At 34.8% G+C, this 17,716-nt stretch overlaps 1 protein-coding gene across 1 annotated transcript in view; it reads right to left on the reverse strand.

Annotated features, from left to right (window-relative positions):
• The window catches only part of LOC117331571 (SLIT-ROBO Rho GTPase-activating protein 1-like), a 105,965-nt gene extending 88,348 nt beyond the window's left edge, over nucleotides 1–17,617 (reverse strand). The window contains exon 1 of the mRNA XM_033890365.1: nucleotides 17,458–17,617. Within this exon, the coding sequence (XP_033746256.1) occupies nucleotides 17,458–17,524 (67 nt within the window). The 5' untranslated portion in view covers nucleotides 17,525–17,617. The remainder of the gene's footprint in view (nucleotides 1–17,457) is intronic.
• Between the last annotated feature and the right edge of the window lie 99 nt (nucleotides 17,618–17,716).

The raw sequence follows: 17,716 nt of genomic DNA on the forward strand, positions 1-17,716 counted from the left end.
CTCCTTAAGATACGATCAAATAAATAACTTCCTTTGCTTGCTGAATGTTTCAACCTACATCCATAAAAAATATGCTGAAAGACGTTCTGCTGATTAAGTACATCATTACATGTGTTCCAATAACACAGAAAACGAAGCAACAGTCATGATATTTATCCAAAACCATTATATCATATTTACTGTGAGGTGGTTTTGAGTGTTGAAGTGTATTGACCTATATATGAATCCATTATACCAATATTATTACTTTATGTAAAGGGAAAACAAATTTCCAACAAATTAACCCAAGCAGTTACAGGAATGTTACTCCCTCAGCAGTGGTTTAATTATCACACCTGTATTTACAACAAAGTATCAACACCATCTGATTTCCATTCATTTTATATAACCTGAATCGTTACAAATAACTTAATAAATGCATCATAAACCAGTTCATAGCTCTATCATGTATGTCAGGTTATGATTATAAAGGAAATCATGTATCAGAATTATTATCACTTCCAAATGATTCTTACAGAAAACCTTAAATGTATCTGCCAAAACACAAGAGGCCCAAAAGGCCTTTAATGCTCATCTGTCCCAAGTTTTATAAATGAGCTGTTATATAACCTACTAGATATTTTAAATGTTTTGGCAATTGTACAATAGCCAACACAGATTTCTGGTCAAATAACACACATAAACAACTTTCAGAAAAACAATCCCAAAGTAAATTTGGTTATACAATTATCTTCCTGTTTACTGGATAATAAACTATTTTTGTATACATGTGTGTGTAACAGGAAGAAATCTGACTTTCATTCTCAAACTTATGTACAGAAACAAATATCCTCTGTCTAAGATCAAATTGCACAAGTAACCATCAGAGCTCAAATAAAGAACATTTTACCTTCACAATGTAATGCATGTTTTCTTTGTATTTTTTTTTCAATTATGTCTACATTAAAACATTTCCTGAAGCAACACAGCATGAAATTCATAATTTATCTGGTAAACTTACGTTTCTACACTATACTCTACGAAGGTACTATAAATCAAGGAGAGACATAATTCTGATTAAATTTATCCAGCAAGACTTTATAATATGTTTTTGTTCCTGTGAACATAGAATTGTGATTAAGTTTGACATGGTCTGATTAGAGGTGTGGGTAACCACTTGAAAGTCAAACTCATCCTCAATGTTTACATTACCTAGGATGTGATAGGTTAGGGTGACCTCCCTTTGTGGTCAGACTGACCTGTGTAGGTCCATATTATAGCCCCCTTGAGCCTGGTGTGAAACCTGAACATCAAAGCCCTAGGGTGCCTTCATCCCAATTATACACATTCCTGGTGTCATTCTATTAACTTATCACACACCCCTCCTGCATTGTAAGTATAAATAATTGGAACAATATCATATAATACCGTTTGGAATTAAGATAACAAGCATGGTTTTACCTATTGTGTATGATAAGGGATGAGGTCACCAGCATCACCTTCCCCTCCTCTCTACTTAAATATAATCACACATAATTGTTTACCCAGCCTGATCATCAGTCATCACTACACACTTACAACATTTTTATAGTGTTAATATATCTATGGATGAGAAACAGCAGGTCAGGGCTTCTGTGTAAATATTGGGAGAGCCTAGACCAGATGTTCATACTAACTACAAGGGGATTTACAGGGATCAGAGCCTTAGGATTAAAGGCTTAACAATCCACACCGGGGAACCTGTACAACAGAGGGTTAGAAACCATAGCCTCATGGATTACTATGGTTAACACTCCACACCATGGGAACCTGTACAACAGACATCAGGGATTTATATGGTTCACAATCCACACCATGGGAATCTGTACAACAGAGGGTAAGAAACCATAGCCTTATACTTATGGATTACTATGGTTAACACTCCACACCATGGGAACCTGTACAAGAGACCTCAGGGATTTATATGGTTCACAATCCACACCGGGGAACCTGTACAACAGAGGGTTAGAAACCATAGCCTCATGGATTACTATGGTTAACACTCCACACCATGGGAACCTGTACAACAGAGAGATATAGAGAGGTCATAGCCTCATGGATTACTATGGTTAAAATTCCACACCATGGGAACCTGTACAACAGAGGGATGTAGAGAGGTCATAGCCTCAAGGATTACTATGATTACCACTCCTCACCATGGGAACTTGTACAACAGAGGGATGTAGAGAGGTCATAGACTCAGGGATTACTGTGGTTAACACTCCACACCATGGGAACCTGTACAACAGAGGGATGTACAGGGATCACGCCTGCAGGGATAACCCTTGCACTTAAATTCACACCACTTGAACCTGTACAATAGTTAAACGTTCATGACCAGAGATCATCCCTCACAAATTACAATGTTTAATACTCCACAACCATTAGAACTTGTACAACAGAGGGGTGTAAAGGGATTAAGTAAGAGTCTGTACAACCCTGATTTCCCATGAAAGAGCTCTTAAAGAATCTGTTTAAAATGGACAACTCGTTTCATTGCATCTTTTCCTTCACCCTTTTAAGCTTAGTTAGTTTTTCACTTGGAACATGGATGGTGGTTTTTCACAGTACATTACAATGCTTATTATAAATATAGGGCTCATATAATCCAGGCCTACCTGATCTATTAGAATACTCAAATGAATTTTAGGTGAGTGATCATGTACTTGGCCAGCTCACACAATACATAATTACAAAACATTCCTGCTGTGATCTCAATCTTAGCTAAAGACTTTATATTTATAGAGAGATTAGGCAGTATACTTTCCATTGGCATTTCGAGAACTCTCCCCCCCCCCCCCCCCCCCCCCCCCTCCATGTATGTACAAAAGACAACCCTAGTCTCTCTTGCAGCACTATATTAGTGTGCTTGCTGTTAACTGTGTGAACATGAATCAAGTAATTTAATTAACATTGACAGCAGAACCTGTGTGGGACATTTGTGACTCATCCTGCTTCTACTTATTCACAATGGAGTATCAAATGAGTAGCTCAAACTTCAAGTCAGAAATTTTATATAAGGTGTATGTATAACGGGCGCCATTCTATCTATCTGTCACCCTGCATTAACAGTGACAATAAATACAATCTAACAATGTGTTAAATTGTTAATTAAATCCATAGAACTTGACATCATCTAGTGTTAATCAGTATAAAAGATCCTGGATTTAGTATTCCTTAACATGGTATGGACTCTTATGACGCATTTGTGTTTTTCTCTAGCTATACTTGTGAATGTTTATTGAATGAAACATGAAAACCAACCCAAACACTGCTAGTAAGGATTGGCCACACTTATAGGCACAAACCCTTGAAGGTCTTGTCATCATAGACAGAGATCAAGTGTGTATATTCTCCATACCCAATCAATTGTGGCCATACATTCCTCAAATCTGAATCTCTCATATGCTTGTGTAGGGAAACCAAGACATGCAATTTCTGACCCCTTACAAACACCCTAACAACTTACTTGTATGACTGCATAACCTTGCATGATTTTAACTATATATTGTAGCAGCATTAGGAAGTAAAATGTTGTTTCAGACAATGCATCATGCACATATGACTTCCTTGATATCAGATAATGTATTTATATATATATAATGCACATTTGACTTCCTTGATATCAGATAATGTATCATGCACATTTGGCTTCCTTCATTTACCCTTTTGTGCTAGACTTTCTACACCAGATAAAAAGAATACAGAATGAAATCAACCATTCAAACTTTAGTCAATCTACAATAACATGTACTGCATAATTATAAACTTCCATGTAATACAGGTATTCAAGTTGTCAAGGTAAGTTTACATGAATACAATCTTAAATTGTTGGTCATATTTCTTCACTGTTATAAATATAGTCTCATTCTATATTGCATTCTCAAAAGTTTCAATTACTGTTGATATTAGCAGTTCCACCATGTTATCTTATAAGGTGATAAAAAAAGTTTACAAATGAAGTTGATAGAAAATATATATTTACACCTTTAAAAGTATTATTTTTAAAATTCACGCATTAAAATAAAATGAAAGTATAAATTGAAGGTCAATTTCAGCGCAAGAAAAAATGACAAGAAAAAAATTGCTCTGCTCATAAAAAAAAAAATTTGTAGAAAACAAGTATCCAAAGTGTGGTGTTTGTGAATGATAAAGCGAGGAGATAGATGTACAGGCTATACCAGAGTTATGTTGATTCTGTGGAAATTGTTATCAGGTTTAATGTCCTGTGCATGTAACCTATCCATTACCCAATTCATTATACACGCTCCTGTCTGTCAAAGAAAGAAAAAATGTCTGCAGAAAACAGTTATCTCCCTTTAATGCAGCATGTGAGCTAATTCCACATTCTTATATCTCTAGCGAGTCAGAGCATATTAGAAAAATATTTATGACAATGTAATAAAACAACATATTGAATTATTCAAAATCCCAGGATAAGTTAAAGGTTTGGGTAAGTCTGCAGTTTTACCATGCCCTTGAGAATAACATCTAATACAAATATCCAGTTATTGTGACCAGCCTTGCAGAGCAGCCAACATGCCATCAACGTCTAATATCAACCTGCATGTGCTGAGAACTGGTTGATGACTCAATTCTCCCGTGGCCTGGTCTGACCTAATCGGAAAAGACAATGAATACTAGATTACTATAGTTCTTTGTGCAGTCAGCACAAGCTGATGACAGTGCACCTTGACAATACTCCTGTGCTCTGTTTTTAGTGTGGCTAAGGTTTTTACAAATCTGATCATTGATCAGGGATGACAGATGGTGAGCTACAGTGTAATACCTGGCTTGAGGCGCTGTGTCAGTATTAATTACAACCTTAGGTACCACCATACAACAATCACCAATACACATAAATAGGTTTAAAGAAATCGTATTTCGAGGTTTAAATTCTGTGAAATTTTAGATCGATAGGACTGCATCTGTGAGTTAGTATTCCTGTAACAATAGATAGGTAACAATTACACTTCCTTCTGTATAGACAAACAGTTTATGCAGATGACCTGCTCATGTCATGTTACTTTTAAATTATCACCGACAGAAAGTTAAATGACAAGCTGCCGACCAAGCTACATGTCACACTGTACGCTTTTGTCATAAAATTTAATTGCCATGGACTGGATATGGTTATAAATATATTCTGTATCCTAATGTAGATCCACGTACCTCTACTCTAACATAGTAAGCTCTACTCTGTCCTAAATCCCCTGTTATATTTACCTGAGCCATTTTTTGCTGTCCTGACCATTTCAGATTTTATCTACAGCACAGTTTGTAAAGGCCGACATATACAATAAAATTTATCAGGACATAACTTTAAAATGTCCTCCCCAATGTAAATTCTGTCCTTTTTCAATTAGGATCAAAACCTCACGGTAATGGGAAGGTAATGTTGCTAGTAGTGGGAGATGTTTACCCATTTTACAGCCATAGGTAAAAAACTTTCCACATTCACAAAGATTGTTTGGTTTGTTTACAGGTAATTTGTCAATCCTACATGATATAGATGCATCACTTTGCCTTAAAAAAAGATTTGAGTGAACAGAAAATGTGTTGTATAAGTAGAATAAGCCTCAAAATATTTATCATACAACTAGGATGTACATACACCAAGTGTGAACTGAGAATGACATTAATCATCTGTTTTTTTGTGAAGAGTAATGTTAGGTAGGAGAGAGAGTAAATATGGCCGTTAGTTTGTGTAAAACAACAGACTAATTCTGCCAGGTCATTTTACGTTGATCTATCATATCTACGATATTTCCTCTACAGTATTACACCTTACATTGATGGTTCTCCAAGACTACACTCACCCAGAGAAGTGTTTCTGACACAAAATCAATCATTATAGGACTATGAAATAGTGTTCTGGGAATCAATGACTGAGCTTTCCTGATCTTTTACAAGAATGTTCACAAGAGTATACAGTATATCTAATACAATCTGCCTTGAACCCCAAGAATATGCCAAAATTGTAACACAACACGCCAAAACTGAAGTCAGAATCCATTGCAAAATTGAAGTGGAGTATGTCTTATACACTCTGTTTATATGTAGATATCGTGCAATTTTTTGCCTCAAGGTTTAAGTCATGTTAATTAAGAATTTAGTCAAGCATTCAGGGCAGGGTGTTTAAGCAAAACAATTTCAAACTGTTAACTAAATTAGAGTTTCCACTCTATAACATTGATTTGATATGACAAACAGTCAAAACCTATATCAAGGCCACTCTAAGATGCTTCTTCATTTGACATACCCAAAACAACATTTTCAAATCTTCTGTTAATCTCTAGGCAAGCTTTACACTCTATTACCAAACAAGCTATATCTTCATACATTGACTGTTTATCAATGAAATATTGACAGCCGACATGCAGCTCTGATGAAATTTCATCAATGTAGCTATAACATATATTATAACATAAACAATCATATTGGGTATAATGCTTTTAAGTCCCTTACCGCCTCATCCACTAAGAATTGTAACAAGGCCTTGACCCCATATCTATCAGTTAAGGAACAGGGTTAACCACTGCACTTTGTATAGTAGTGAAACTATTCTACTTGGAAAGTTCTCCCTTATATGAAGAAACAAAGTTTTAATTGATTTACACTAAACACTAAAAGAAAACACCTCTTGGCAAGGTTATCGTCTCTAATTTGGATTTATAATTCCTTGATAATGTTTAACAAAAAGTCAGTTGTAGGATTGGCAGTGTATTACTTTGTCCAATCAATGTGTGTTTTTTTTCCATATATGTATGTATTCAAATACAAATTCAAATACTCAAAGTATACATATACAAACTAATAGTTCTTAAAGAGACATCACAGTATTTTATTTACAAGGAATTCTACTATTCAATGCAATTTGAATATTTCATATCATAGATTATGATATGAATTGATATATTTTAAGTTTATAATATTAAATTTTGCCAAGATCTTGCCTAACTTCAATTTCAGTTTTAATAGAGAGCACTAAGTCCACTTGTCCTTGATAATTCCTTCAATATTAAATTGAATCAATTTCATATCAGACATGTTTCTGTATATTTGATATGTCGAGCACTACAGGCTCTCAAGATTAATCAGTCAATTCCATACACAGGTGTCTGTGAACAGGTGAATGTTGACAAAGGAGAAACACTGATAACATCTTATAATGCTTAATAGAAATAGTGAGGAAACTTAAATGAGATATTAATATAGTTTATAGAATTCCAGCAGGACTTCATCATATATAACTTATCTCACATTAGAAAACATTAAACCAGCCATAAGTATTTGAGATTTTATCTGATCTGTCAACATTTTCCAAGATATTAAAGCTCATTCAGTGCAACTCATTCAATGCCAGTTTAAATGCCAGTTTAAATGTAGTCTATGTTGACAGATTCCACCTGATTAATCCATTCCAGATAATGTTCATCCTTAAAATAACTTTTCCCCCCAGATCACCTTCATCTTGATCCAGATCACAGATTGCCTCTCACCCCAGATCACCTTCGTTCATCTCTATCCAGATCGATATATATCTCCTTCATCCTCAGATCACGTTAACCTTAATCCATAACTTCTCTCATCCCAGCCAGATCACGTTAACCTTGATCCATAACTTCTCTCATCCCAGCCAGATCATGTTAATCTTGATCCAGAACAGCAGATCCTCTTACCCCAGATCATGTTCACCTTGATCCAGATCACCTTTGTCCCAGATTACCTTCATAGTATATTACAAGTGTTATGAGAGTGGACAACTTGACCAAGTGATGAATATGTCATTTTTATTATTTTTACAGATATGAGTTTATCGGTTCACAACGTACCAGTGTCCTAATCAGGGTGAATGACCTTGACCTCTTGTCATTGTCCCACAGAATCATGTTACAGATGTAGGATCATCTAGTACATTGAATTTGCATCACAGTGTTCTTTGATTGAATGACCTTTTACCTCAATGTCAGTGTGACACAGAATATGGTACAGAAGCTGATTATATATATATATGACCTTCATCAATGCTCATATAACACAAACAATTCATCAGTGCTCTAAGAAAATGAACTTGGCCCCACCATCATGTCAATGTGACACAGGTTCACTGTAGACATAGAGAATCTATTCTCCCCTGCCTGCCCAGAACTGACATGACCCTATGATGACATGGAGGCTGTGGTATAGATTTGAGGTAATGGAATACCCTAAAGTGCAGAGTTTATCAACCAATCTGTTCTCTTTATCTATACAGTAAGGAGAAGCAGCCATTGGACCTACATGTCTGTTGATTACTATCCTCATCACTCCAGCCACACCAGTTCTACCACACAACTACAACTTCTGTTGACATTCTATGTCTACATACACAAATCCAACATTTTCAATGAGATGATTAAAATGTTTTTGTCAATATGCTGGTAAATTTTGTTAGGAATTTAAACAGATTTCAAAGATAAAATGATACTTTGTTATATTATATCAATCATGTATTTTTCTTAAGAACTTTCCTAAAAGAAACCAACAGGGCATGATGGAATGTTTTCAGAACCAGCTGAACATAATTGTACCAGATGTCTTATTTTTCATAATCTGATGTGAAACAGAAATTGTAACTTATCAGATCTTTCAGTAATCTGTCCTTTATGACTCCCTATGATGTATAACAGGCTGTTAACAACCCTGTATACTAACAATGTTATCTGTAGTAGTGTAGTTTTATCATGGATATCCCAGTACTTCCTCTATTTTATCAAGTATTATCTCACATTTTTTAATTGTTGACCCTTAAACCATACAGAGATAAAATTAAATCAATTCATCCTTTATTTACCTTTGACACAAAAACCCTGGACGATGTATTTTCACTGGCACCATGACCAGGGGACTTTGAGTTCAATCTGTGTCACCACATCAAAATTCTCTATAAATCAATTCTGGATCAAGGAACTTTAGAAAAAATCTATTAAACCAATCTGGTTAGCCAATGACATCAGAATTCTCTATAAACTTATTATTCTTGATCATAGAATTTTAGTAAAAAAAACAAACAACACAAAACAAATCTGTCACCACTGATCAAAATCTTAATAACTAACTATGGATCATAGAACTTTAGTCAAGACCTAATAAACAAATCTGTGTAGCCACTGACATTAAAATTATCTCTGAACTAATTTGGCATCCTATTAAAGAAACAGTGTCACAACCAACATCAACATTCTTTGCTGATTCTGGTTCCTGGAACTTCAATATTGAAGACTTCAGCGAAATATGTGGGATCACTACACTAAACATTTGTAGCATACCAGAGGTCTGTTCACACATGTTACAACAACGATATATAATAGATCAATCTGTTACACAGCTCCCATATATAAAAACAGGGGTAATATAACATGTGAACATGCATGAGAAATAGAACTTGTGACAATCTAATTATAAAGGAACACCATTTCTGATAACGTTGGAACCAAATTGCCATCCAAGTTTTCAGTGTTATAGAAGAGTCATAGCAGTAGCCTCACCAACGTGAATGCATCTCCAATTAACTTCACACCTGTATTCTCGTTAGTGTAGGCTAAGGTATTCAATATACTCACACCTGTAATGTTCTTAATCGTTATATAACTACCAATCTATTGTCATTACAGCATGGACTGGTCAGAGTACAAGAGTTTTATCACTCGTCAACACTTTCAAGGCTATTTTAAGAACAATTATATCTAGTGGTATTCTTGACATAGGCTTATATTTTCAGTAATGTAGATGGATGCAGTATTATGGGGAAAAAATACAAAGGGACATAACTCTATTCAAATTATTCATAAAAGTCATAAAATGAATCACTAAATTATATTTATTCACTATTATTCATGAAATGAAATCAAAGCCCACAGTTTTTTTTCCAATCAATCATGATTCATAAATGTTAATCAAGAAAAGAATACTTTGTACTGATGGAAAGTCTGAAAAGGGGAGATAAATCACAATAACACAACTATATTCTGACACTATTCATGTGTACACAAATTCTCATTGGGCAAAATTTATTGTTTTCATAAAAAGGACACAAATTTCAAGAAAATAACCAAAAGTACATTGCAAGCCTAGTAGCCTAAAGCTACATAAGGTAATGATTGTGATCATGAGAAGTGTTTGAGAAGTTCAGCAGCATTGTACCTGACAAACTTCCATCCCCAGCAGAAGGTATCCTGTTCATTACTATTTTAGGATCTAGCAATGGCTGAGTTTGAGTTGTTTGATGAACGTAAAGTATTAAAGTATTCAAGGAAACTTGTTGTTGCAGACATTTTTAACAGATTACTAACAGAATTGTTTTGTATTAGAGATGTTTTCATTATTTTTAGGAACTAAAAGTGTCCATTCTACATTATTCCATTTGTATCATAAACACATTACAAACCAGCTAGGGATTCTTGCATAGTGAAGGCCTTCTTCACATAAACAGTCCAAAACTATTCAGAATTAAATATACCGAATTGTTGGCTCTGTCTGTATTTCTGGCTGCAGAGAAGGTTTCAAAGAAGGGACTTAAACAGAGAAAAACATGTACATTGTCAGCAAGCTTTTAGGCATATCCAAGAACGCTTCTTTCTAGTCCAAACAACATTATTGGTGCGATAGCTTCTGCATTTTACTTAAAAAGGTAGTGTAGATAGTCAACATTGTTTAGGCCTAAAAAATACCTGCTTTACCCATATAGTACCCTGTATTTTTGCGTTTATTCTGAAGCTTTTTGGACGATTTTCAAGGGAGGAATATTAAGTCAAGACTGCTTGTCTTGTACTTTAAAAGTCCCTACTAGATTATGTGTCTACATACAGAACCGTTGAAGAAGGGACTTTAGGGACTAGAACATGAAATTTCATGTCTTACGGAAAGCAAACATATATTTTTGAAAGGTTGAATAAATGTTAGAAATATTTTCTTTAAAGTATATTCCTACTTATATAAAAAGTTTCATTATCAACTACCAGCATGCATGCTTTATTTTTTTAATTTCAATTTCAGGGCAAAATCTGAATAGTCAAGTTACATGTAGACAAGTAAAATAAACGAATCATATAACTTTGATCATATGACTCACAGCTGTAATGTAGAGGAGCTGTATGGATATGCATATCTATAGTACTACAGTAGGCCTATAGCCTATTGAATGCCCAATATTATTTTCTTTTTGCAATAGTTGTTGAAATGAAATATATATGTGTATCCATTCCAATAGTTTCTATATGTTAGCTTCCTAAATTTTGCTGTAAAATGCAAGCACATTTTATGCTCTTTTAAAAGTATGAATTGTATATTTAGAACAGACTAATCGCTTTATATGGAAATGTTACAGTGTAATTATTGACAAGTACAGAAGTGTAATGCTGGTGGGAATGGTTGGAATATAGGAATAGGACAGTGTAACAGATAAAGTACGAACAGATACATGTATCTTCCATCAACACCAATAATTACAGTTTACACGGTGCCGAGAATACCGTTTACTTACATAGCAAAGCTACACCAACAAAACAGCGCAAGCAAGGAAATATTACTGCCTTTATTGAATTTAGTTCATGGTTACAACAGTTTTTCATTTGTGTTCGGAAATAATCAATATCCTTCTCTTTCCCTGGACTCCCACATATCTGCTGATGTAGTCACATCTAACCATCACACTGTACACAACTTTCTTGTTGGCTAATGGGAACAGCTTGGCCCCTTACAGATCAAGCAGGCACCACCATCAAATTCATGGAAGCACTCAATCTTTCACCATGGTTTTAGCCCTTCCTCATATTTAGTACAAAATGATACGAGTGTAACAAACTGCAATCAGGGGTTCAAACAATAAGTTGTTTCAAATACATGTACAGAATATCAATTCAATAAAAGTTTGTGTTTTTTGTTGTTTTTTTTTTTAATACGGCACTAGTACAGCAATGGATGCCAGTGACAGTCTCCTTTTTGCCTGAATTAAAATACAAAGGAATGCATAGATATGTCTCTTGGTTCAAAAACATGATACTCATATATATGGGCCTTATCCATCACCTGAGCTTTGATATTTGTTCTGATAGATGTTTGCTTTTCATATAGGATCAAATACATCTCACCTCTATGACCTTGAAAGTAGATCCAGGTCATTTATTTAAACAAACTTTTTAGCCATTCATCCCAGGTGTTAGCATGCTAACTGACTAATATCATGACCATCATGAATAGAGAGAGCCTCTAAAGCTTGCATTTGTATGTAGAAGAAATATTTAAAAGATTTTAAAACATTTGACCCATGCATGTGACCTTGCAAAAGAAGGTCAATGTCATTCAATTAAACAAGTCATTTATCCCAGCATGCTTATCAATTAGCCCAATATCATGCATGACCTACCTCTTGGTTATTGAAAAGTAGGTGAAAATGAGATTTACTTACAACACATAATGCACAGCCATGCGCAAAAGACTTAATCTTAGGTGATCTTAAAATTAATCACTAAAACTGTTTCTTAGGTTTACACAATTATGTTAGATTTTTAATAACAAATGACAATAAATAGCTGGTAAATACCTGACCAACAGTACAGCACCAATCATATAACATGTATGATTCATCACAGAGCATGAAACAGCTATACAGTATATAAATTATGATCATGATATGCACAATGTCTCAGGTCGAGAAATATTATCTGTACATAGCATGAGTGGTACATGGAGAGGATAACAAGTGAGGTATCAAAGTAACTCTTGGTCTATGTCAAGAACAGGTAAAATGTTATATCAGATAATGAATTGTCCTGCTATGAATCAGGAAGAGTTAAGAAAATGCAAATATATCCTGTAAATTTCATTTCATAAAATGTGTTTTCTTATCTATTACCTGTATTGGATACCAATAAAGGTTACAAGTTACACAAGGTATATTTTATTTTAACTTAAAGATTTAATCTTTAAATTGTGCATGTATTAGAAGTGATAAATGATAAATCTTCTTCTAAGATTAGATAAAAACACACACGAAATATAGCTGAAACATATGTATGTTGTCTGACTTTACAAAATCAATAGACAAATGTCATATTTAAAGGTTTCATTTGACATTTGGGATACAAAGTTATCAGAGAAATTGGTGAAATTACAGACAATGATAGCACTGTCAGCCAATCATACCACTGGAAATGGTGGCATGACATCCAATCAGGTGGTTAGAAATGTGATAGTGTGACCCACCCATTTGACCTTCAGCAAATCAGGACAATCCCTGGAGTCAGCCTTGGGACAATCCCTGGAGTCAGCCTTGTACCATAAACTGTATGTTAAGTATATGTAGATGCAGAATTATGTTTCTGTGATACATGCCTTGCATGGGCCTGTAAATCATCACCCAGAAAATAATGCATATGTGTGCAAAGTTCAACAACTAGCATACAATACAAGTTAAACAGCTAATGTGTATACTTGTAAACTATATGTACCATCCTAGGGAACAGCTGCCCAATTCCTATCGGAGGGTACTGGGGCACATGGCCCCAATGGACTCCCTTATCTTAAGTACTGTCTGTTGTACTGGGAAGGAAGTTCATCTCTTTATTTATAAACAAATTATCAGAAAAAATATAACTAAGCTATTAGCAGTACTTGGCCTGCACAAATACTGGTAGTAATTGGGGACTTGAAGATGAAGTGCAATTTTTTGTGCAACAATGCAATGTTATTGAGTCCACACAAAAAGTTAGACTGATTAAAATATTGTTATTTTGACATTATTCCTAGAAAGCGCATAAAACTGAATAAAATAAAAAAAAAGTTGTCTATCCCTAGAGATATTTAATTCCATCATAGAATTGTTGAATATAATGGCACAATGGTCTGTAAACAAACAAACCTATATAATTAAGGCTAATATATATGAAAGAATCAAAATGCAAAGGAACAAAATTGCCACCATTCACATGTTTTTTTATTTCCACCACTGGGAGGGAAATCTGCTTCTAATGTCTGTTAAATTGGCTATAGGCCTAGTTAAAGCAGGGACATTACAGAATGTAGGTTAGGGGTCCAAGAGCCTAAATGCTCTCTTAAGTGTCATAAGTGTAGGGCAAACCCTGGTACTTAGGACAGGGTAGGATATATAATGCTGGCTGCATGTATCCAGGAAGACTGGTCCCCAATCTAAAGAATATTAATTATAAAATGATGAATAAAATGAAGCTTTATACTTTTGGTCTCTAGCACAGGACAGTCAGAATATCCCTGGTAGCAATGGGAAAGGCCCCAGAATGAAACTAATCTTGGTTTTCTAAGTCATCTGCAAAAACAAAATACTGGTAGGTTTTTAAAACGATTATGATATGGCTATTTAGATATATATCTTTATCACCCCCTGACCTGATCTCATCTTTCAAGGGCTCTGATAATTGGCATGATTTCAAAATTCAACCTCTAAAAGTCTTTTGCTGGTAAATACCAGGTATAAGCCTAACTGACTAAGGTCATTAATCTATTCTATTCAGGATATCTCACACTCATAGCTGAAATTCAAATGCAGCAACACGAAGTGAATGACACAGACCAGTGTTATATGAGTGGCAAGTTTTGGTGAGTGGACACATGTACATGGAAGGGTAGAGAAGAGGAAGGATAGATGAGGCCAGGATATGACTGGGTGAACATTCAACATTAACGTCTAAGTTAACTGTTGGAGACAAAGGAAGGGATGTGATGTATGAGGACAAGCAGTCTTCCTGAAACAGTTTATAGCAGTTGGGTACACATGGAGGACTCCAATACCAGAGAACAGCTTCAGGTGGCCCGAGTAGCTGTGGACATTGATCTTGTTAATTGATTCCCATTGTCATAGGAAACATGTCTATAAATCTATTCATTAAAACCCCTCAATTTCAATTATAGTAAAGATATTTGTTGAGAAGGAAATGCAATACCTGATATTTGTTGATCAAGTAATGCAATACCTGAATAATTAAATTTGCCAAGATAAATTCTCTTAATAAAATTATCAATGCTGGACTTCATATTTAGAAGTTAGAACCCATGCAATACCAGGTAGTTTCAACACTATTTGATTAGTCATATGGGATTTATCACTGCTGTTAGTCTGTATGTCAAATAGTCAGGTTTTACTGTGTGATAGATGGATTGATAATACATGATATACTATAGAAAATTAATTCACTTGATAATGAAGTGCATTGGCATGGGTCCTTCTTTTTTACATTGTGGCCAGTATTCATTCTCTCAGTTATCAGAAAACATGTCAGTTATCTGTACAAGAAGATTAGCCCACATTCTCTTGTCAATGAAATACAGAACATACATTAATTCCCCTCTCACAGCTAGTACAAATTACCTAGCACATGTCTCTATCCACAACTTGGGATACTCCACATTGTTTCTCCACTCAGGTATATATACGTACTTTACTACTAAGTCATTATGATATGATCATCATAATGCTCTGACATGTATACAGTATTGTAGATCACAGTTAGTTATGCAATCAGTAATAAGAATGTGATGTTATGTCAAAACAATGCCAATAATTTTTTTTGGGTAATATGTTTACGCAGAAAAAGTATCTAAGTATCACTTCGAAGCAGGCAAAATCAAGTATCCAATTTATAAAAAACATATGGCAAGAATAAATATCTACATGTATTGTATATTACATTGGGAAAGAATTTACGTTGCACAACAATTACAACAGCAAATTAATACATACCTCGTAAATGGACATGTACAAGTTCAAAGGTCAAAAGTCTAAGGAATATATCACTGTCATATAAGTGTGCATGTAGAAAACAATATGTTAACACCAGTGAATATACTCTTCAGTACAAATTCCAATTAATACCCGACTCTATTCCAATTTCCTACTTGTCCAAACAAAATATTCTACTACTGAGTGCTAAGATAATCAAATTAGTCAATTTCAAACGGTTCAGCTAGACTACCTAAAATATCATTAACTGTTGACTCATCAGTGACCAGGTTTCCAATATATTAATGTACACAGAAAATTCTTTTAAATCATATTACATTTCTAAGAATTAATAGTTATACACACTATACAAAACATCAGGAAGTTTTCACAGGAAAACTATACACAGGGATAGAATTAATTGGAGCAATGGTCACACTTCAGAGGATGTATTTGCTATCTATATACTACAAAAGGAAAACTCTGTATGGACGTAGTAGCTCAAAATCAGACTGATGCACCATCAGAGGACAGACAAATTTGTAACTGACTGTGGCATGACAATGCTCGGTCAAAGCTTTAGACAATTTTCTGCTTATTGTTAGCTTTCCCCATACTACACCTCAACATTTATACGTATATAGTCTTCTTCTGTAAGATCATGAGAACGGTACAACATATTACATTTATATTTGAAATTCTAATTTGAAATAGCACTTTACTTCAACCATTGTCCTGTGCTGGTTATCTGATTAAAACTGTAGATAATTTTTCTATTTGAGTTTACTATACCTTTATAATACAAAAAAAGTTGGTAAAAATTATCTAATGTTATATTTATATATATGTTAAATGTTGATAACATTTAAAAATTCAGAGATCAAAGAAGAGCTTTAAAGTGTCACAATGGATTATAAATAGTGTTTCCTGTCTAAGTGTATATAGGAAACCCCCAAAAAAGGCTATAGCTTCACTTCCTGATTCCTCTTACGTCTTTTCAAAACACAATATTAATGTACGGATGAAAAGACACAATATTAAAAGTTAATTCTGAGACAAATTTCTGTGGACAAATTTTGCACAGACAAATTATGAGTCATGAAAACATCACAAATTTATGTAAGCATATAATGCTAGTTTGCTATGGCGCAATATAAAAAGCAGTAAAACAGCATGTTATAAAATGTATTTAACTACTGATAGGGACAAATTATCAGCATATCATCTACATTTTGTCCTAGATCTAGACATTGTGACTCAGATATACAGAACATAGAAAACCGAATGAGTGACATTTATTGAAACCCTCTCTTACAACAACACAAGAATGTGTATCGGCCATTGTCCCGACCGATTACGAGTGTGTACTTTGTTAATCATAGAATATAGCAGACGAATTAGAAGCACGAGTGGCACCTTGGGGTCACGCGGGGTCATATATGTCAATTATATCAATAAAGCCACGGTTCACTGAACAAAAACGGAAGCTCTGGGGTGATAATATGCTGCCGGTGTTGACAATGTCTTCAATGTCCCTTTCCGAATCGGAACTAACCTAAGTAGCCGACGAGTAACAAGCCTGAAGTCGCCGGGAAAGGAAAGTGACGTGAGCACTGTCTCAGACGACCAAATAACAAATGACATAACCATCGCATGTGTATTTCACATCGGCGATGCTCACATAAATATTCGATTGTTTTACTTACCTCTTGAATGATTGTCGAATTCCAGTGCCAGTTCTTTCTCCTTTTTGGCTTTCCTTTCGGTTGCCATGTCGATATTCGGGTAGATCCTTAGCTGTCAGTTGTGCACATAAAACATATCCTCACCGATCATCACTTCTCGAGCTACCCGAAAAAGGTCAAGTACAGCATTGTGGGTAACTTGGAAATCTCGTGATGCAATACGGGATAACACGAGAGCCCACTTGCTTAGAAACAACATAGGTATCAGCCAATCAACATC

Source organism: Pecten maximus, chromosome 7 (assembly GCF_902652985.1).
Source record: "Pecten maximus chromosome 7, xPecMax1.1, whole genome shotgun sequence".
Taxonomy (NCBI): domain Eukaryota; kingdom Metazoa; phylum Mollusca; class Bivalvia; order Pectinida; family Pectinidae; genus Pecten; species Pecten maximus.